The following is a 22044-nucleotide window of genomic DNA, read 5'->3' as shown; positions in this document are numbered from 1 at the left end:
AGACACTCACATCCTTGTGTAGAAATTTTGGCCCACTCTTCTTAAAGTGGGATAAAACTCTGACATAACATTCAATAAAAATGTGCTTTCCTACTTTTCATTACCCATACAGTTGTCATATTTGCTTTAGTGAACAAATAATATTGTCCGTTTACAAATTACAAGTTCCCAAAGTATAGTTTATCGGCTCTGAAAGTGGTCATTACATTTTCTTGTATAGCTGCTGTATTTATATATTAAAATTTATCTAGTGATCACGTCTCAGCTCTGCTTCTACAGTGGAGAGGGCTCATTTTCAGAACAGCTAGGAATGTATACTAATTGTAGCAGATAAAGGAATGTTAACAAAAGATAATGTTATCACCTCTTTGGATGTGGCCAGAAGCTGCCTACTGAAGCAAGGAGCTTTCCCATATAGAACAAAGTGCTGTGTTTAACTGAGTGCTGTTCTGCTACAGTTTTTTTTTGTGGTAGATTTTATGCTGTAAATTTTAGAGCAAAAAAGAAATGCTGAGTTTCATACCACTTTAACACAATTTTCTAAGTTCATTGAGGAGTGCAGGCATTCGTGAATACACGTCTGTATAAAGGCACACTTGAATCAGGAGAAAAAATTTGACTTTTACTTACTGGGGCTTCTTCCAGCTCCATGTAGTCTTTGAGGACCCTCTGTGTCCTCCAGGTTCTGTCTGTTGTCACCTAAAATAAAGTCTCTGACCCAGTTGGGTAACATGCTATGGTGCATGCACTGTCCTAGCTGTGTGCCTCCTCCATCACTCTGCCATAGCCAGGAGGGTTCTGCGCATGCTCGGTTCACAAATACTTGTAGCCCCACATGCGCAGAAGGTTACCGGAACGTGATCAAGGAGGCACACTGCACGGACACTGCATGTGCCATAGCGTGTGACCCTGCCAGGTTAGAGACTAACTAGGGTGACAGCAGCATAACTTACCTGATTTAATTAAGAAATCCCCAGGAGTAATGAGCACTGTTACATGTTAGCACATGCTCTGTACTCACTTATACATACAAACTTATATTTATGCCCTTTTAACTGATGGATAATAGAAAGATACTATACTGTACTGCTATTGCCAAATATAATATAATCTTTGTAAATTGTAGTGATTATTAAAAAGCAGCATGACCAGCTATTTGCTGGCTTTCTCTGCAGCCATTGTTTGGAGCATAAATCTCCGTTGTGTGTAATCGGAATCGCTTAAGAGGAACTGTAGTAAAAATAACATCATGAAAAAAATTGCTTATTTTTTTCAAAATTCATTTATAGATTATTTACTCAGTGTTTGACCATTGTGAAATCTTTCCTCTCCCTGATTTACATTCTAAAATGTATCACTGGTGGTGACATGTTTAGTTGGTAATCTGTATAGAATGTTCATTTACTGAGGGCTCTTTGACACTAGAGCCCTTTTCCTGCATTTTAACGCAAAGTCCAAACTTTGTGTTAACCAAGGTAAAATGAAAGTCCGTGGACTTTCATTTTACCTTTCACACCCGACGCTGCGTTTCGGTGCGTTGCCGTTTTACCGCCGGGTTCAATTAATAGCTACCGCCGCTGATTGCGTCGCACCGCAGCTTCCCAACGATATGCCGCAGGCCATGCAATGCGTGCAGGAGAATGGCTCCTGCACGCGTTGTCTAATGTGAAAGAGCACTGAGAATTCTATGCACAGAGGGAGATATTGCTTGCTAGACAGCTGGAAAAATACATTCTTTCTCACAATGCAATGAGGGTTCACTGACAGAAAACTGTCAGGACCATGGTCATGACATCACACTGTGGGAGGGATTTCACCACAATATCAGCCATACAAACTCCCCTGATGATCTATTCCAGAAAAAGTAAATATTTCTCATGGGAAAAGGGATATCAGCTACTAATTGGAATGAAGTTAAATCCTTGTTTAAAATTCCTCTTTAACTGAGTTCCTAATGTGTCATAAGAAGTGCCAGGTGTTGTTATTAAAGTGCACTTAGGATGTAAACTTTAAAATGTGGCCCATGTTTCTGCAGCTAGGCCACTGTCTGTGGTATTCTGCTCCATGTGTTCACATGGGGTTACTTAGATACTGAATCAAAATTTACATACACAATATTGTATATAGTCTTTACATGAAGAGACCTAAATATAAATAACTTGAAATAAGCTAGCTCTGCAGATGACTACTTCCTTGTTATTGTAAACAATGAGGACTGAATGTTCCAGTTCTTCGCTGTGTTTGTTATTATGCATTTCCAAACTCATACACAACCAAATTAAGTAAAACGTCTACTTAAAGAGACACAGAAGTGAAAAAAAAATGATATAATGAATTGGTTGTGTACTATGAATAATTACTAGAAGATTAGCAGCAAAGAAAATATTCTCATATTTTTATTTTCAGGTATATAGTGTGTTTTCTAACATTGCATTCTTCTATAATATGTGCAGATTACACAACACTCAGCATTCAAAATGATTATTTCAGAGCAGTCTGTGAAGTAATGACCTCTCCTCTAGCAGATAAAAATAAAACTGTTCACTTACAGTTGAGATAATAAAAGTCAGATAACAGCCCTCTCCACTACTTTGAAAGTCGTAGAGATTAATGGCTTTTTTGCATAGAGATAACAACTGGAGTTTCTTAACTCTTCCTGTACTGGAAACAATTACACTGATGTATCTGATCTTAATGTTTTATTTCTTAGCTGTGCTACACATACAAATCATAATATCATAATTTTTTTTCGCTTCATTGTCTCTTTAAGTCCATCATTTTTCATTACCATATATTTTTTCTGTGTAAGAGAAAAAAAACAACCTTTATGTATTATTTTTCTTTCTTACTTCATATAGTGTTGTCTCCAGTATTTGTTTGCATGTGCATGCATGTGGTGTTGTGGTTAGCTCTCTCACCTTGCAGCACTGGGTCCCCGGTTTTAATTCCAGCTGGGACACTATCTGCACAGAGTTTGTTTGTCCTTTCTGTGTCTGCATGGGTTTCCTCTGGGCAATCCAGTTTCCCCTCACATCCCAAAAACATACAGATAAGTTAATTGGCTTCCCCTAAATTGGCCCTAGACTACAATACATACACTTCACGATATAGATATATGACTATGGTAGGGATTAGATTATGAGCTCCTCTGAGGGACAGTTAAAGAGAACCTGTACTGAGTAAAATTATTTAAAATAAACACATGAGGTAACTTCAAATGAAAATTACATAGTTACCTTGCCATCAGTTCCTCTCAGAAACTCACCATTTTCTGCTGACAGTGATCCCTTCCAGTTCTGACAACATTTTGTCAGAACTGAAATATATCAGTTGCTGTCGGTTATATATCAGTTGCTGTCAGTTACAGCTGAGAGGAGAACTGATGTGTCCATGTTTCCCTATGGCTCAAGTGGGCGATGTAACAGTTTAACTGTGTGCTGACCAGAAAGCTGTTATGGTGTAATAGCCATTTTCCAAATGGAGGACGGAGAAATCCATTGATCACAGTGGACAAACAGGATGCAGGAGAGGAAAAAGAGATTGAGGAGTAGACTACACAGGAGGTAAGTATGACTTGTGTATGCTTATTTTGACTTTTATTTTCAGTTCAGGTTTTCTTTAAGTTACAAATCAGTATACACTGTACAGCGCTGGGGAAGATGTCGGCACTATTTAATACTAAATAATAATAATAATGTGTATGAGTAATAATTGCCTTCAGCTGGACTTGTGGGAGTGACTTTGTGTCTGGGCCAGTCACTAGACTGGGAACACGACTTGCAGTTCTAACTTTATATTTACTGTAAGAGAAACTGAGGGCCTGATTAAGCGACAAAAATCACTAGTGTCAAGGGCTAGCGACTGTCTTATGCGTGTGACTTGCTAATTGTATGATCCAATTAAGAAAAGTGTCTGGCATAAATTACCGTAGCTCATTCAGATGTACATAAACAAAGTCACTTGCGTGACTTTTAATTATTCCGCTGCGTCTTTCTCCTGATCCGATTACTGAATTTAGAAGTAGGGAGACAATAATGTCAAAAATGAGTGGAGATGAGCACAACTCTTATCATCTGCTCTAAGCAGGTGACATCACTTATTGCTCAGTTCCAAGTGGAGCTCCTCAGCACCAGATTGATCAAATTATTTTTATGTTTTACCAATTCATATTAAACAGTTCTTAAAAAAAATGCTTGATGAAATTTGCCTTCTTAAAACAGAGGGAAATTTGCAATAATTCAGCTATAAGTGAATATTTGTGATAACCCACAATCCACCACTACTGAACATGCAAAGAGACCGAAAAAAATTGGATAATTTGCATATTGAGTGGTGGTGCATTGTGGGTAACCACAAATATTCACTTATAGCTGAATTATTGCAAGTTTCCTTCTGTTTTAAGAAGGCAAATTTCACCAAGCATTTCTTATTAGTAGGAGGGCTTTTCGGTCTCTGTTATCCCCCTATACATTCCTAGTGGTTTGGGTCACCCCAAACCGCTTGGTTACTCTGTTAAAAAAAAAACCCTAAGCAATAACGGCCCATATCGCGATACCTGGCAAGGGGTTGAACATTTTTCTTTGTACAGCCTCACAGGTATCCTTTAAAGTGTACCAGAGCTGGAATAAAGTAAACGTTTTATACATACATGGGGCTTTCTCCATGCGCACGGATCGCTCCCACACTGCCGTCCTCAGTCTTCTCTGTCTTCTGTACCAGGTCCTGTTACTTCCTCCAGTCGCGGTCAGTCTGTGCAAGAGAAGTGCGCCCTCTACGTATCTCTCTGCCGGCTGCTGGAGAGATATGTAAATAGTGCACTTCACTTGCGTGAGACTGGGCGCGAATGGAGGAAGTAACAGGACCCGGTACAGAAGACAGAGAAGACTGAGGATGGCAGCGTGGGAGCGATCCGTGCGCATGGGGCTGGAGGAGGCCCCAAGTATGTATAAAACATTTACTTTATTCCAGCTCTGGTTTCCTTTAATAAGTTAGACTCCAATTATTGTAATCTAAAAATCTGACAGAACCGACAGGTTTTGGCCTAGTCCATCTTCTCATGGAAGATGACGTTGGGACGTCATTGGGAGTCCCGAACCACCCCTCAGCGCTGCCTGGCACTGATTGGCCAGGCAGCGCACGGGGTCTGGGGAGGAGGGGGCCGCGCGGCGCGACGGATAGCGGCGATCGAGCGCGGAGCGGCGGCGATCGGTATGCTGACGCAGCTATCAAAGTGCTAGCTGCGTCCAGCAAAAAAAAAAATTAAACAAATCGGCCCAGCAGGGCCGGAGAAAACCTCCTGCGCGGCTTACCAAGGAGGTTAAGGAACTACAAGTCCCACACTGCATTGCAGGAGTCTGACAGCCACAGTCTTGACACATAAAGGCAAATGCATTGTGGTACTTGTAGTTCCGTAACAGCTGGAGGGCCGAGTTTGCCCATGCCTGGACTAAGCCAAAACCTGTCGGTTCTGTCAGGTTTAAACTAACTACTGTAAGTGACCGCAACATAGGAGAAAAAAACGTATAGCTCATTTGACTCTGGAAGAAACATAATTATTTTCTATGTGTTTACAAGTATTTTAAGTTTTACGATTTTTGCGATAGTGGACCTTTAAAAAAAAGTCCACCTGAAATGGAACAGTTTGCTGACAGACTTAAGTTTGAAGATTAAAAGTATATTTAAGACATTATATTTTTAGATATAATAAGCACAGCGGATAAACATTCAGTTTTGAAAGGTCTTCATTTGCTACACCATACAAGCTGTAAAATCTTGGCATATTGCTAAACCCTGTGAGTAATGGCTGTACACCAGATCTGGCTACTTTCCTACAGATTCTCAGGGAATGCAGAGAAGTGCAGCGTTTCAGGATTGAAGTGCATGAGTCTCTTACTGCTCAACTCAAATTCCCAGCAATTTATTTACTTTTTCGTTGAAGTGGTCCTTCAAGACTAACAGACGACCCCAGAGTATCAAAACAATTGGGACAGTGCATTAGGCTTGGATTGCAATGTGGGACAGAAATATATACAGTGCTGCCCATAATTATTCATACACCTGGCAAATTTTGATGGGAAATGACATACGTGTCTCCCAAAAGATAATAAGACCATGTACAACAGTCTTTATTGTGGAAAAAAACATTTTATTTACAGTTGAGCAAAAAGTGTCCAGTCCAAAATTATTCATACCCTTCACAAACTGTTGCAGTCTGTGGGAAAATCCAAAGTTCTATACCGTTCCAAATAGTTCAAGCTGTTCTAAAACATCCTAATTACCCTGATTAATTGGAAACAGTTGTTTTAATTAACCCAACAGGTGAAAAACAGCAGCTCTCTGCAGTTGGTTTGTGGACAGTCATGGCTAACACAAAGGAGCTCAGTGAGGACCTGCTGCTGTGCATTGTGGCTGCTCACATGTCAGGAAAGGGCTACAAGGCCATTTCTAAATGTGTTCAAGTTCCAGGGGCTACAGTGCAAAGTATTATTAAAAAATACAAGATGATCCGCACTGTGGAAAATCTCAGAGGACATGGTCGGAAGCCAAAAGTGACACCTGTGCTGGCCAGGAGGATAGTGAGAGGGGTGAAAAAGAATTCAAGGATCACCAAGGATCAGTACTTTTAAATTATGTTAAAATAAATACTTTAAAATAATGTTAAATTACTACACAGCTGGCACTGAAGGCAGTTCAGAAAAAAGTAATAGAAATCAACCAGCAATACCCTGAGGCTCGGAACACACTTAGCAGAAACGCTAGTGTTTGCGAAAACGCAGCGTTTATGCGTATAACGTCAATGGGTCGCATGAAAGAATGCATATAAAAAAACGCATATGCATTTTGTATGGTTTTAATAATATGCATTTTTAAAAACGCTGGTTTTGTTGCATATTTTTCAAAAATGCATCAAAAACACACCTAATAAAAGTCAATGGTAACGCAGAGGTATTGCGTTTTGTACGAATTTAAAAAAAAAACAAAAACATGTTCTATGATGTATCATTTGAAAGCACAGGATGTTAACAATATAGCCATTTGGTTCCCAACTTCTCAGCTAAATGCTTCTGCCGTACTGTTACTGATTTTTGCCTGAAATTTGGCTACCCTCTACCTGCCACCTACACCGACATCTGCCTGGATTTTGACTACTCTCTGCCTGCTTGCACCCACATCTGCCTGGATATTGACTCCTTTCTGTCTGCCGCCTGTACTGACTTCTGCCTGGATTTTGACTACTCTCTGCCTGCCGTCTGCACCGATTTCTGCCTGGATTCTGACTACTTTCTGCCAGCCGCCTGCACCGATTTCTGCCTGGATTTTGACTACTTTCTGCCAGCCGCCTGCACCATCTGACTGGATTTTAACTGCTTCTGCCTGCCGCCTGCACCAACCTCTTCCTGGAATTTGACTACTCTCAGCCTGCCTCATTTGTACAGTTTCACAATGTTTTAGGTTTATTCATAAATTTAATTACTTCAACAATTTTGTGTTCCAGTCGTTTATTTATATGCAGAATGTCTACCATGCTTTTATTCTGATATACTGTATTTTGGTGAGTTATGACTTAGGAATTGGAGGCCTAAAATTCTTGAAATTTTTTTTTTTACCGCTTTTAGACCCATAAATCCAGACAGAAATGCACCACCAGGGAGGTTAAATCAAAATACTGAATAGTCTGGCATTTATGATCACTTAATGTTTTCTCCTGAAACACATTCCAAATTGCAACTATGTACTGATCTTAGACAAGTCTATGCACTTTGAGTTCCAAGAGAGAAAAGTGCTTTACAAATATTGTGTTGTTGATGTATGTGTTCTGTACAAATTAATTTAACATTTACAGTTTTTCATCATAGTCCCCCTTTAACTGAACTGTTAATCAGCCTGGAAGGCCATAAATTGTAGATGGTATGTCTGGTCATCATGCACTTTCCCTATGCCTCCATGGCAGCACTACGGGTATTGGCCTGCCCCCAATATCTCACAGGACAGTTAATCTATAAAAGTTAGCTACGCTTTACAAATATTGTGTTGCTGATGTTTGTGTTCTGTACAAATTAATTTAACATTTACAGTTTTCCATCATAGTCCCCCTTTAAAGGAATACTATCGATTGAAACGACTTTTTTTTTAATACTCTATTTCCTTGGCATCTCCATGGCATCCTACATATGGGCAGTTCTCCATCTCCAACTGCCGGATAGGACAACCTCTGAATATAAAATGAGCTCCACCCCTTTCACAGTAATCCTTTTTTCGTCCTCGCCGCCGATAGGACTAAACATTTTTTGCTCCTGGGTATCATATATGCTTTTAGCAAGTAACCTTTTTATATATATCATTTTGCCTTAGCCTTACCTCCGCACTTTGCGGACCCAGCCAGTCATAGCCTTTATCTGGCTGAAGTCCTGTTGCCCAGGCACCTAAACGGGCCGATGGGAACAGTGGATCAGTGCTGCCCGGTCTCCAGCGTCAGGCTTCTGTCACCTAAATGGTGTCTCGCCGCATTGTTGTCCCCGTCCGCGCTCTGCCTGTTTCCGGGTCTCCGGGACTGGAGTTGTCAATCTGCGCATGTGCGCGCATCTGCTGAGGCTGTCGGCCATCTTGCGGTTGGAAATGGAGGTTATACCTTGCCTGCTGGTAGCCGGATCCGGAAGTGGAGCGGCGGCCATACTGGACGGGGGACAATAATAAAAGCAGCACAGGATGTCCGCTCGGTGTCCAAAACTAACGCGTATAGCGGACGGAGCGGACGCCTGCTTTCTCTGTGTGACCTATATTATTCTTCAGCCCAGTAAAGGTGGGTAATTCTTTCAGATAATGTGTTATCTTTTTTCAATGATGATGGCTAAAGGCTGTCTATAGCGGACATGGCTAATATAGCCTTTTCTGTTCTGTCCGCAGCTGCTTAATTTCTGCTATGCGGAGGCATATCAATAGAGACCATACTGCAAGGTAAGGATGGTAAGTTAAAGAGGCTGGTGCTCTCCAGGTGGAGAATGTTTTATTATACTACGTTTTTCTTATTTTTTCCAGGTCTATTCGTAAGGGAAATATATCCGACGACTCAGGATCCTCAGATGCCTCTGAAAAAAGCCCAAGTAACAGGAAGAGGATATATTCAAGAAGATTTCCCTCCAGCTCATCTGGCAGTGATCAGGGACGTATACCCCCTCATCGCAAATGCACAAAGAAATCAAACAGGCCCTCAGAAACTCAATGCTGGCTATGTGGAAAGGACCGTCTTCCTGATAAATTGGTTTGCAGATCCTGCTTTGGAGAGATAGCAGGAGAGAGCAGTGATCTTACTTCATTGATCAAAAAAACGGTGAAGGATGCAGTAGATCAGATAGGGATGGAAGCTCATTCGGAGCAGCAGAAATCACAGCGGTCAGCTCGCAAGCATTCGGATGACCAATCGGATGACGATTCAGTAGCTTCGGAAGATTGGGACTCGGTGATCGATTTCTCTTCAATTCCTGCTTTCGTTTCGCATGTCAAGCAGTCAATTGGCTGGGAAGATGTGGTTGATAAGGAAAAACCGAAAAAGAAAGTCTACTTTAAACAATTGGAAAAAACTCAAGTAGGTTTTCCGCTCATGGATGAAGTAAAAGAGATTATTCAAGATGAGTGGAAGAATACAGTCAGAAAACCCGCCACAAGGAATCGATTAAAGAAAATGTATCCCCTCTCAGAACAAGATGCCGCATTAACGGACGCAGTACCAATTGTGGATGCTTCAGTGGCTCGGCTTGCAAGGAACACTACACTGCCGTTGGAGGATGCTGCCTGTTTCAGGGATACCTTGGATAGACAGTTAGATCAGGATCTTAAAAGGTCATACATGTCAGCTGGCGATGCAGCAAGACCGGCCGTAGCCTTGACATCGGTCTCTAAAGCTATGAATGTTTGGATCAACGACCTAGGTGAAGCAATAGAGCAAGATGCAGATAAGGGAATCATTTTAGCATCATTAAGGGACTTAAAGTTTGCCTCTGATTTTGTTGGAGAAGTTGCTCTGGATGTAATCAGAAATTCTAGCAGGTCTATGCTCTTTTCCGTTATGTCAAAACGAGCTTTGTGGCTTAAATCATGGTCTGCGGACCCCTCTTCAAAAGCATCTTGGACCAGGATTCCATATGATGGCAAAAACCTCTTCGGATCAAAAATGGACTCAGCCATCTCTAGGGTCTCGGGAGGTAAAACCGGACTCCTGCCCCAAGATAGAAAATTTAGAAAACAAAGATGGGGTCAACGAAAACAGCAATTTTCGCAGAAGTTTAGAGATGCCAAGTTATATAAGCCGGGCAGACAGTATAATCCCAGTTGGAGATCTTCACAACCAACATTCTTCAGAACATCAAAGGCTAAAATGACTGCGCCATCGACGTCTTCAGGGAAGTCCTTTTGACGGGTTTCCCACCCAAATAGATCTAGTGGGTGCCAGACTGGCTCGTTATGCTTCTATTTGGGTGGACAGGATTTCAGACCCTTGGATCAGAAAGGTCGTGTCAATAGGCCACAGATGGTCCTTCCTAAAAAATCCAACTCTTCCTCATGTGATAGAGACTACTATTCCGAGAAATCCCCAGAAAAGACATATCCTTCTAGAGTATGTGAACTCTTTGGTATCGCAAGGGGCGGCTGTTCCAGTCCCAAAGAAGGAAAGATTCACGGGGTATTATTCTCCAGTATTTCTGGTGAAAAAGAAAACAGGCGAGTGGAGGCCGGTACTGGACCTCAAGTCTCTCAACAAGTTCATCAGAACACCAAAATTCAAAATGGAGTCGCTACAAACAGTCATAAGAGCAACAAGGGTTGGGGATTGGATGTGCTCCCTCGATTTGAAAGATGCATACTTCCATATTCCAATCGATCCTTCATTTCAAAGGTACTTAAGATTTCTCGTGGGAGGCATCCATCTCCAATTCTCTTGTCTGCCCTTTGGTCTGTCGACTTCGCCAAGGACGTTTACAAAGATTCTACTGGCACTGGTGGCATTACTCAGAAGGGATGGCATAAGACTGTTACACTACTTGGACGACGTACTTATTCTAGCAAGTTCAAGAAAGCAGCTAATACTGCATCGCAATTCAGTGATGGAAACATTTCGCCAGTTTGGATGGCTTCTCAACATAAGAAAAAGCCAGCTAGAACCCACTCAAAATTTAATATTTCTTGGAGCAGCTTTTTCAACGAGTCAAAATACCATTGCCCTTCCAGAAGGAAAAATGGACATTATTATTCAGAGGATATCTGTGATTCAACCAAATTCCACCTTGACAGCAAGACATTGCATGAGAATTTTGGGACTGATGTCGTCCACAATTCTACTTGTCAGATGGGCTCATTGGAACCTCAGAAATTTCCAATCAAACTTTCTTCTTCAGTGGCAGGATCAAGATTTACATTGTCCGATTTTTATCTCCACAACAGTATGGAAGAGTCTTCAATGGTGGAAATCTCGGGACAATCTAAGAAAGTGCTTTCCCTTAACCCCTCCAAACTGGAATGTAATTACAACAGACGCAAGCGCCCAGGGATGGGGTGCGACTTTCAACAGCTGGGCGGTACAGGGAACCTGGCAGAATCAGGATCCTCATCTGGTTTCCAATGTAATAGAGCTGCGAGCTGCGCTCCTAGCCTTAAAAACTTTTCTTCCTCTCGTAAAAGGGACTTCAGTCATGCTCAGAATGGACAACAGAGCTGCAGTCTCATACATAAAACGCCAAGGGGGCACTCACAGCAGGACACTTATGAAGGAGGTCTCTCCAATAATGACTCTGGCTCAAATCCACCTACAAGACCTATCAGCCCTGTACCTTCCAGGTCAGGACAATTCGAAAGCGGACAAGTTATCAAGGGAATTCATGAGCAACAACGAGTGGTCTCTAAATCAATCAATCTTCCAGACAATTGTCAGGAAGTGGGGGAGACCCGAGATAGATTTATTTGCGTCCCCTCAGAACAACAAGCTGGAAAGATTCTTTTCTCGCTATCCAGTGAAGGGAGCGATAGCATCAGACGCTTTAACTCAACCATGGACATTCAAAAGGGCATATGCCTTTCCCCCGGTTCCGATAATTTTCAAGTTTCTTCAGAAAGTAGCATGCTCCAGGTCAGAGGTCTTAGCAGTCCTTCCAGATTGGCCCAAGAGACCATGGTACACCCTGCTCAAATCTCTGCTGATAGATCGCCCGTTTCGCCTTCCTCTGGTCCCGGATTTGCTGGTTCAGAACGGGTTCCTACACCCCAACTTGAAAAGGCTCAATCTGACGGCTTGGAGATTGAGGGGAGGAGACTCTTAGATCAAGGCTGTTCCCAAGAGGTGGTTCAAACGTTACTATCCGCAAGGAAGAAATCAACAAACGCAGTTTACAACAGGGTGTGGAATAAGTTTGTAGACTTTGCTAGCCACTCCAACTTTGACCCACAGAAGCCGAGTATAAATCATATTCTAGCTTTTCTCCAAAAAGGTCTGGAAATCGGTCTGGCGTACAACACTCTTAAATCGCAAATGTCAGCCATCACAGCGATCTTGGGAGTGCCTTGGTCTACTAACAGCCTTGTAAAGCAATTTTTTAGAGCAGCTCTAAAAATTCGACCACCGAGAAAGCCAAGATTTCCCCAGTGGGATCTTCCTCTCATCCTGGAGTACTTATCTAGCCAGCCATTTATCCCTCAGGACAAATGCTCCTTATTCAATCTAACGTTAAAAACAACGTTTTTAGTGGCGATTACTTCAGGAAGGAGGGTGTCTGATTTGCAGGCACTAAGCTGTAAGGAACCTTTCCTATCTTTCTTCGAAGACCGAGTTGTCCTGAGCCCTGTAGAAGCTTTCCTTCCGAAAGTTGCGTCATACTATCATATAAACCAGGAGTGGACGCTTCCTTCTTTCAAGGATCCATTGGACCCGAATGAAAATCATCCTCTAGATCCAGTCTCTTCAATTAAATATTATCTGGAGATCACAAAGTCATTTAGATCTTCGGACAGGTTATTCATTATTCCTTTCGGAGTTAATCGTGGAAAACAGGCCTCTACGAGACTAATAGCGAAGTGGATTGTAACAGTAATCCAAAAGGCTTACAAAGCTAAGGGCTTACCTATCCCTCAGACAATCTCAGCCCATTCAACGAGAGGCATGTCAGCATCGTGGGCTTCCCTGGGCAGAGTTTCTCTAGAAACTATTTGCAGGGCAGCTAACTGGGCTTCTGGTCACACATTCATAAGGCACTATAAAATAGAGCCAGCGACCTTATCTACATCTGCTTTTGGCAGGAAAGTTATTTCCATGGCAGTTGACCAAGAGTTATAATTTTGTTTATATTACTTTTTTGTCATTAAAACTTTTTGTGGCATTTATTTTCCCTCCCTTGTGTGTTTTATTTTCCTAGTTATTGCCCATATGTAGGATGCCATGGAGATGCCAAGGAAACAGGAAAATTGAATACTTACCTACAAAGCAATTTTCCTTTCCTGGCTAATCTCCATGGCATCATACATTCCCACCCAGTTGAGGCGGCTCGTCCAATGTGAAAGGATTACTGTGAAAGGGGTGGAGCTCATTTTATATTCAGAGGTTGTCCTATCCGGCAGTTGGAGGCGGAGAACTGCCCATATGTAGGATGCCATGGAGATTAGCCAGGAAAGGAAAATTGCTTTGTAGGTAAGTATTCAATTTTCCTGTATTAGTGTACACATTACCACTAGTGCTAGGGGCACTTTATTTATTCACCCAGGTCTCTCTCTCGCTATCCCTGCTTAAAAATTCATTTCTCACACAGCTCATAGTAGTTTGGGTCACCCTGAGCTGCTTGGTTACTCTGTCACACAGCTCACAAATATATTTCACTGTGTCACTCACAGCATGCAGCAGACATGAGGAGAAATAGGCTGATCTGAGGTGGTAACAGGTAACTAAATGAGCTGGAATATTGCTGGAATATAACTAGCTATACCACGAGTCTGTGTTTTCACTCAGACTGGCTGCCTGCTTGAGGTGATTCACTCCAGGCTGCATCCACTTTACAAGCTGCTGAGAGGGGCAGATCACTGTCTACAATTAGCATTATTAGTATCTTTATCAGTCAAGAGACGCAAAGATAATAAACACACATTGCTAGACCCCCCCCCCCCCCCCCCAGGTGTCTTTTTTCCTTGTCCTCACCTCACAGGGAAAGGGCAGGTATTTTCACCTGTATATTTAAAATTTTACCCCTTACCGGCCTCATCAGGTGGCCACCGTGCGGGTCACCTCCCCCACTGTGAAGACACCACAAATAACTTTAAGTAAGTTAAAGTGTGTGTGGGACCCCGTTCTGCTGGTTTTGGCGGTCCAGTTTGTTACTCAGCGCAGGTCAGTGTTTTACACTAAAGTGTTGATTGGGCTGTACCTGGTGCACTTCTCTTTCCGTATACCACTCTAAATGAGTGGAAATGCATCCATTCCCTCCCCCTTTTTTCTCTTGCTTTCTCTGTGTACACTGGGGACATAGGAGTCCACTCTCGGAGGATGGGCGCTGCGGGTTGGGCACCACCCACTCCCGGGTGGTGTTTCTTTCTACTTCCGGTTTGCGGGGACTGCAGAGTATAGCGCTGGAATGTGGAAGTTCAGTTGCATTCCATGCGACGGAGATGACGCAGGCGGATATTTAAGCCTGGAGGAAGGGGCAGCTGGCATTTTTGTTTTCTCCAGACGGTGATCCCTAGAAGGTTTGGAGTTCGTGGGGAAAATCTGTTTGTTGCCAGTCTGCCGGTAAGGCTCCCCTGCATTTACAGACTGCCTATATGCCTCTGCCTATGCCCTATACCAGTGATCTGCAAACTTGGCTCTCCAGCTGTTAAGGAACTACAAGTCCCACAATGCATTTGCCTTTATGAATCATGATTGTGGCTGTCAGACTCCTGCAATGCATTGTGGGACTTGTAGTTCCTTAACAGCTGGAGAGCCAAGTTTGCAGATCACTGCCCTATACGATTAGGACAATCACTTACTATCTTCCTATCCTTCCATCTTGAAACTGTATTCAGCTGCCTACTATGGATGCTAGTGTGCCCTCCACAGATCAGGTAAGGGGGTAAAGGTAGGTTCTCTTGTTTGGTTACAATAGAGGAGGTTTTTAGTTATATGCATTTTCTTATTTCTTTTTTTCTGCAGCCCTAGAAGACGAAATTAGGGAGGTTCATGCAGTTATTCATTAATGGAGGAGGCAACCCTAATCTTCTCATGGGCAGTCAGGAACTTGAAAGCAATCACAGCAATTCACATTCCAGGAATCTTGAACGCTGCCCCAGATGATCTCAGCAGGTCGATAATATCGAACAACGAGTGGGAACTGAACAACGCAGTGTTCAAAAAGATATGCCGTCATTGGCAAGAGCCAGAGATAGACCTGATGGCTACCAAAGGCAACAAAAAATGCTCCAGATACATCAGCCGGTATCCAGAGCAAGAGGCAGAGGACATAGATGCGTTGATTGCTCCTTGGAACTTTCAGGTTGCGTATGTGTTTCCCCCCCTATTCCTCTGATCCTCCGTCTGTTGAAGAGACTCATGTCAGAACCTGTGGTTCTTCTAGCAGTATTACCATGATGGCCGAAAAGGCCCTGGTTCCCTATGATTTGTCAGATGTCGACAACGGCGCCTCTTCAGTTACACACAGATCAAACACTTCTGTTCCAGGGTCCAGTGGTGCAGCCCAATCCAGCAAGGTTGAAGTTAAAGGGAACCAGAGCTGAAAATAATAAAGATTCTATACATACCTGGGGCTTTCACCAGCCCCATACGCACTGATCGATCTCACGCCGCCATCGTCCTTTGCTTGCAGCTACGAGAACCGGCTCCGCGCTGTTCCGTCAGTCAGAGCCAGTCTAGCGTAGCAGAAGTGCGGCGTTTGCGGATCTCTGCAGCAGTGTATGGAGAGATACATAGAGGGCGCACTTCTCCAGCGTAGCCCGGGTCCGATGACATCACTGACGGGAGCCGGTTCTCGTAGATGCAGACAGCGGAGGACTGCGGCGTGGGATCGATCAGCGTGTATGGGGCTGGAGGAAGCCCCAGGTATGTATAAAAGCTTTTTCATTTTTTCAGCTAGGGAACATCTCTGATTCCCTTTAACCCCCCTGGCGGTATGAAAAATTCTGCCAGGGGGCAGCGCAGCAGTTTTTTTTTAAATCATGTAGCGAGCCCAGGGCTCGCTACATGATAGCCGCTGCTCAGCGGCATCCCCCCGCCCGCTTTGATCGCCTTCGGCGATCTCCGATCAGGAAATCCCGTTCAAAGAACGGGATTTCCTGGGGGGCTTCCCCTGTCGCCATGGCGACGGGGCGGGATGACGTCACCAACGTCAGCGATGTCGGGACGTCATTGGGAGTCCCGATCCACCCCTCGGCGCTGCCTGGCACTGATTGGCCAGGCAGCGCACGGGGTCTGGGGGGGGCGAACGCCGCAACAGATAGCGGCGATCGGGTGCGGGCCGGCGGCGATCAGTGTGCTGGCGCAGCTAGCAAAGTGCTAGCTGCGTCCAGCAAAAAAAAAATTATGTAAATCGGCCCAGCAGGGCCTGAGCGGCACCCTCCGGCGGCTTACCCCGTGTCCAGCACGGGGTTACCGCTAAGGAGGTTAATGGCCTGGAGGTTGAGAGGAGGAAACTGCAGGGGGTTGGATGTTCGGAATCTGTGATAAAGACCATGTTAAGTGCAAGAAAATCGACTACAAGTACAACTTATCATAGAATTTGGAAAGTGTTCACTGACCATGCTAGTCAGGCGCACTTTGATCCTCTCCATCCAGAACCGCATCAAACCTGATCTTTTTTGCAAACTGGGGTAGACAAAGGGCTTTCCTCCTATTCCATCAAAGTGCAAATCTCAGCCATTTCAGCTTTGACAGGTCAAAGATGGGCCTTGGATCCTCTTGTAAGACAATTTGTACCAGGAGTCATGAAGATTCGTCCCCTGGTGAAATCTATCCTTCCAAAATGGGACCTTCCTTTAATGCTCGATTATTCAACAGGAGCCCCATTTGAGCCGATAGAGAACTGTACTCTCTGGAATGTTACAATGAAGGCTACTTTCCTTGTAGCAATCACTTCCGCTAAGAGGGTCTCAGAAATACAAGCCCTTAGTCATCTTGAACCATATCTTACATTTCTACCAGGTAGAGTTCAAATGAGACCTGTTCAGGGGTTTTTACCAAAGGTTTTAACGATTCGTCACCTCAATCAAGAATGGTCCTTACCTACTTTTGCGCAATCAGGAATGGATACTCCACATGCTTTGGATGTAGCAAGATCACTTAAAGAATACATTCGACTTACAGAAGGTATAAGGAACTCGGATAGACTATTCATCATTCCAGCAGGCTATCGAAAGGGTCAAGCAGCCTCCACGAGGACGATTGCTTCTTGGTTAGTACGTACTATACAGAACGCTTATAGGGCGAATGACAAGGAGCCTCCCAAAGAAATAAAGGCACACTCTACAAGAAGCTTAGTGACCTCTTGGGCAGCTCATGTGGGAGTTCCACCTGTCAAGATATGTGAAGCAGCTAATTGGACGTCAGCCAATACCTTTGTGTCTCACTATCAAGTGGATACTTCTCAGTCAACCTCTTTGGAATTTGGGAAAGCTGTTTTATCTTTCTGTTCCTCTTCTAGTGTGGAGTAATTTGTTAATAAACTATTATTTTGTTCACCTGCACCTGTTATCCCTCCCGTGTGTTATTTGTTTTAGTTAGATCCCGTAGTGCTGCCATGGAGGCATAGGGAAAACCGAAAATTGTATACTTAGCTGACGGTAATTTTCCTTTCCTGATGCATCCATGGCAGCATAGGGTACCCACCCACTGGTCGGTGAGGAGCTAGTTACAAGACACCTGGGCGGGGAGGGGGGGGCGTAGCTAACTTTTATAGATTAATCATCCTGTGAGGTATTGGGGGCGGGCCAATACACGTAGTGCTGCCATGGATGCATCGGGAAAGGAAAATTACCGTCAGGTAAGTATACAATTTTCCATTTTCTTGCACCTTCTAGCGAGGCTAAGAATCTGAGCAGAACACAATATAGAATAAGGGCCAGTACACACCAAAAACCGCTAGCGCATCCGCAAACGCTAGCGGTTTTTGAAGCGGTTTGTCAGAGAGATTCTAGGCATGTTTGGAGCAATTTTCTAATCATGCCCAGCGTTTTTGGGAGCGTTTTGGTGTAGCGTTTTTCATATTTTGTTACAGTACAGCTGTAACTGAACAGCTACTGTAACAAAAACACTTGGAAAACCGCTCTGATTTCACTTTTTTCAGAGAGGTTTTCCACTTTCCTCCTATACTTAACATTGAGGCAGAGTCGCCTCAGAAATCAGCAAAAATGCTACAGGACCCGTGTTTGCGTTTGGGGAAAAAACGAATCGCTCTGGTGTGCACTATCCCTATGAAATACATTAGCCAAGCACTTTTCAACCCGCAAGCGTTTTTGAAAAATGCTCAGAACCACTCTTGGTGTGCACCAGTCTTCAGATGTGCTAGACCTCTTGCGTTAACTTTACTAAACAGACAACAATGTGGCCTACATGCAGAAGGCAGTTGTATAAGCTCATATGAGACCACTGCATCCAGACACTACCTCCATGGCTGAAAAGGTATAAATTGAGTGAAACAATATAAAATGTAATTAAAAGAAATAATGCTCCACTGTGGACATAAATTACTGGTCCTGAGTGCAATGTGCCATTGTCTGAGAAGGACCCCAAAACATAAAAATTGTGCAAAAAGAGGGGTAAGGTTATTAACCAAGGTAATGTACACCCAGGATAACCCCTCTGAGGCCGCAGAGCCCCCTCCCCCCTGGTAGCTATGTCACTACACTAGTAAATAGGCCAATTGTTCTTAGCTTGTTTAATAACAATAATCCATTGGCAGCTGCATAGCTTTGCACTGCATCAAACTGATAACTTGCTGAAATCTCATCATGTTTGCATGACGCACCCCGGTAAACTGGGGGAGTAATCAATGGTTTGGTTAATTGGGTCTCTATTAAAGTATGTATAGCTTTATTATGATCAGTCTAGGATAAATAAAATTTCTGTAGAACGGATTACAAAAAAGTATGAAATAATAACTTATTTTTTTTCATATTGAGTCCTAAGTCCATAGAAACATAGAGTTATCATTATTATCTCCGCTTATTTGATGACCTTTGAATGAGCAGTGTTCTAAATGTTTTTAGGTTAGATCCTGCACAACCTGCTCCCTGGCTACTGCATGCCAACCCTACAGAGTACATAGAGAGGAATGCTATTGCTGCTATGTGGGCAGCCAGTGATGCAGTGCCAGGGGGCGGAGCCGTGTGATGGACTGCTATCCCCTGTGCCCATCTCTCTTCACTAAATATAGCTGTTGTGTGCTCCCAGCACGCAGCACACCGACGTCACACAGGGAAAAGACTCCAGTGGCAGTTATAGGAGCCCAGTTATTGTCAGTCAGCCCTGAACACTGCATACACGCACATGGCTAACTGCTATGTTACTTCAGTGAAACAGGACACCACTGCAGTCCTCACAGCGCTCTCCTATCCTATGACTCCCCCACTCTCTCATGCAGCCACACTCTGTTTACATGTCCTTATTCCATGACCTCCTTTCTCCTGATGAGAATCTCAGGCGGTCGCCATTTTCCCGGATAGGTGTGTGTAATAAGGAGAACTGGAGTGCCCCTATGCAAGCTCACAGCCCAGCGCTCCCCCCGCCCGTGACGTCACGTCTGCCCCCCTTATCCCATTCATTGTTAGTGTGTATCTCCTGGTCTCTTATCATGTTCTCATCTCAGCTCGTGTCTCCACCTTCCCCTGTACCTTCCCCGCCCTCCTCCTTCTCTCCCTCCCAGGATCATCATCACTAGTCCCAATAGAAGTGGAGCCAGCGTGAAGGTTTCTGGTTACCAGGATGGAGTTACTGCTGCGGCTACTGCTGTGCCCTGTATAAAGTTTCCTCCAAGCCCAGTGTTATCTGTGCGAGTGACTGTGCCCCATCTCACAGTACAGGCCGTGGGAGCACCTGGCACCATGTGGAAGACCAACAAGAGCAAAGTTTTAATAGAGGATTCACCTGATGAAGAGTGTCAGGCTCAGCCAGAGCAGCAGGTAATACCATATGTGCATCTGCTCGCTACATACATGTCCTCTGTGTATACTATGTGCATCTCTTCTTAGGAGAAACGCACATAATGATGGTTTGTCTTTATACTTTTCACTTGTCAGAGTAGCAATTGTTCTTTTTTTTTTTTTTCCTTATCAGTTTTATGTTTTCTGATTCACCATTAAACTTTATTTCAGCAGGCTGCAGTGTTTGGGGGGTGTTTCAGCATTGTAGATGTTAATAAATGTTACACAATTCAGCAAACATAGAAACATAAGGTAAACTTGGCTATAGACTTATACAGTATGTAGTAGCATAAGTCCTTGCCTAAGCCATCTGTCCAAAGTATTCTCGGTTTGCTGGTGCTACAAATGGGAAGTTTGTATGTCACCTTGCTTGAGATCTTTGGGCTTCATTATTTAGGCATATGTGACAAATGAGGGCATCTGGGGGCAACTTTTTAGGGGGTCAAATTTTCTCATTAATCAGAAAAGTTTCTTGTTTTCAGTACTATTGTTGATGTTATTCACAGTTGTGCGTTGCAGTGCGACTTAATCGCTGCATTGTAATGGGGGCCGATGCAATGCAACACCTGTGTGATGTTCACAGTGCGACCTGCGGTTTAACAGAGTACGGCATCCCAACACATTGCATGCAGTGTATTACTTTAAAACTCAGGCAGTGACAGTGGAGCATACTTTTCATTGACTGTATTCCATGCAATGCGTGGATAATGTACAGCACGACTTTCTCAATGTGTTGCGTTCCTGATTTTACAGGAAACTCAATGCAATGCCCACTGTGAACTTAGCCTTTTGTTTTGGAAAATTACTTGACAGCTGATTAGGCTGTCAGGTAATCAGTAGTTAGCCTTCATATTCTTATTAGTAGGAGGGCTTTTCGGTCTCTTATCCCCCTATACATTCCTAGTGGTTTGGGTCACCCTGAGCTGCTTGGTTACTCTGATATTATGATTTAGTAATGGTCAAAAAGATGCACAGAATTTTGGCTTGCATTTAGATTTCATACAGATTGTATTCAATTTGAAATCAGACAAATTATTTTGAACAGGAAGTGAATTTGATTGGTCCAGTTTCAAGCAGCATGCATATTGGAATTATTTGCATGTTATTGACCATTTTTACTGATTAGTCGTGGGCCAAGTTGTTGTTCTGTCTATGGGAGTCTTCTGCACATAATGGAGCACATTATATTAATCAAAAGCCGGGTCTACACGGAGCGATCCGGCGGCTCGATTAGCCGCTGGATCGACTTTGCCGCATCCGCGCATGCGTTGTATTCGATTCCCCCCCCCCTTCCCCGCTGGCGCAGCTGAACTTCCGCTCGATTACCCGCTATTGTTCGCTCACGGGGAATCGGCCAGGCCAGATTGGACCTGACAGATCTTATCAATCGAGCCGCATCAGCGGCTCGATTGAAAAGACACATCATGCCGTGTAGACCCGGCTTTACAGTTATTTAATCTCACAGTTAGTAGAGTAGTGCATATGTTGAAAAATGGCGTAAGGGCTGGTTCACACTAAGGCCTAGTGCACACCAGAGCGGTTCTGCTGCGGTTTGCGATCCGATTGCGGGTGCGGATCCGCTAGGGTAATGTATTTCAATGGGCTGGTGCACACCAGAGCGGGAGGCGTTTTGCAGAAACGCATACTCCCGGGCTGCTGCAGATTTTGGATTGCGGATGCATTTCTGCCTCAATGTTAAGTATAGGAAAAATGCAAACCGCTCTGAAAAACGGCACTTCAGAGCGGTTTGCCAGGCGTTTTTTGTTACAGTAGCTGTTCAGTAACAGCTTTACTGTAACAATACATGAAATCTACTACACCAAAAACGCTTCACAAAACCGCAAAATGCTAGCTGAAACGCTGCAGAAAAAGAAGAAAAAGCGTTTC

General features: G+C 43.7%; 1 protein-coding gene across 1 annotated transcript in view; it reads left to right on the top strand.

Annotated features, from left to right (window-relative positions):
* The window catches only part of TDRP (testis development related protein), a 228467-nt gene that overhangs the window by 49581 nt on the left and 156842 nt on the right, over positions 1–22044 (top strand). The window contains exon 2 of the mRNA XM_068281330.1: positions 19881–20136. Coding sequence (XP_068137431.1) covers positions 20059–20136 — 78 coding nt within the window. The 5' untranslated portion in view covers positions 19881–20058. The remainder of the gene's footprint in view (positions 1–19880; positions 20137–22044) is intronic.

Source organism: Hyperolius riggenbachi, chromosome 4, assembly GCF_040937935.1.
Source record: "Hyperolius riggenbachi isolate aHypRig1 chromosome 4, aHypRig1.pri, whole genome shotgun sequence".
NCBI classification, from domain to species: Eukaryota; Metazoa; Chordata; class Amphibia; order Anura; family Hyperoliidae; genus Hyperolius; species Hyperolius riggenbachi.
Note: the sequence above shows the minus strand (reverse complement) of the source record. Positions and strands in the feature narration are given on the sequence as shown.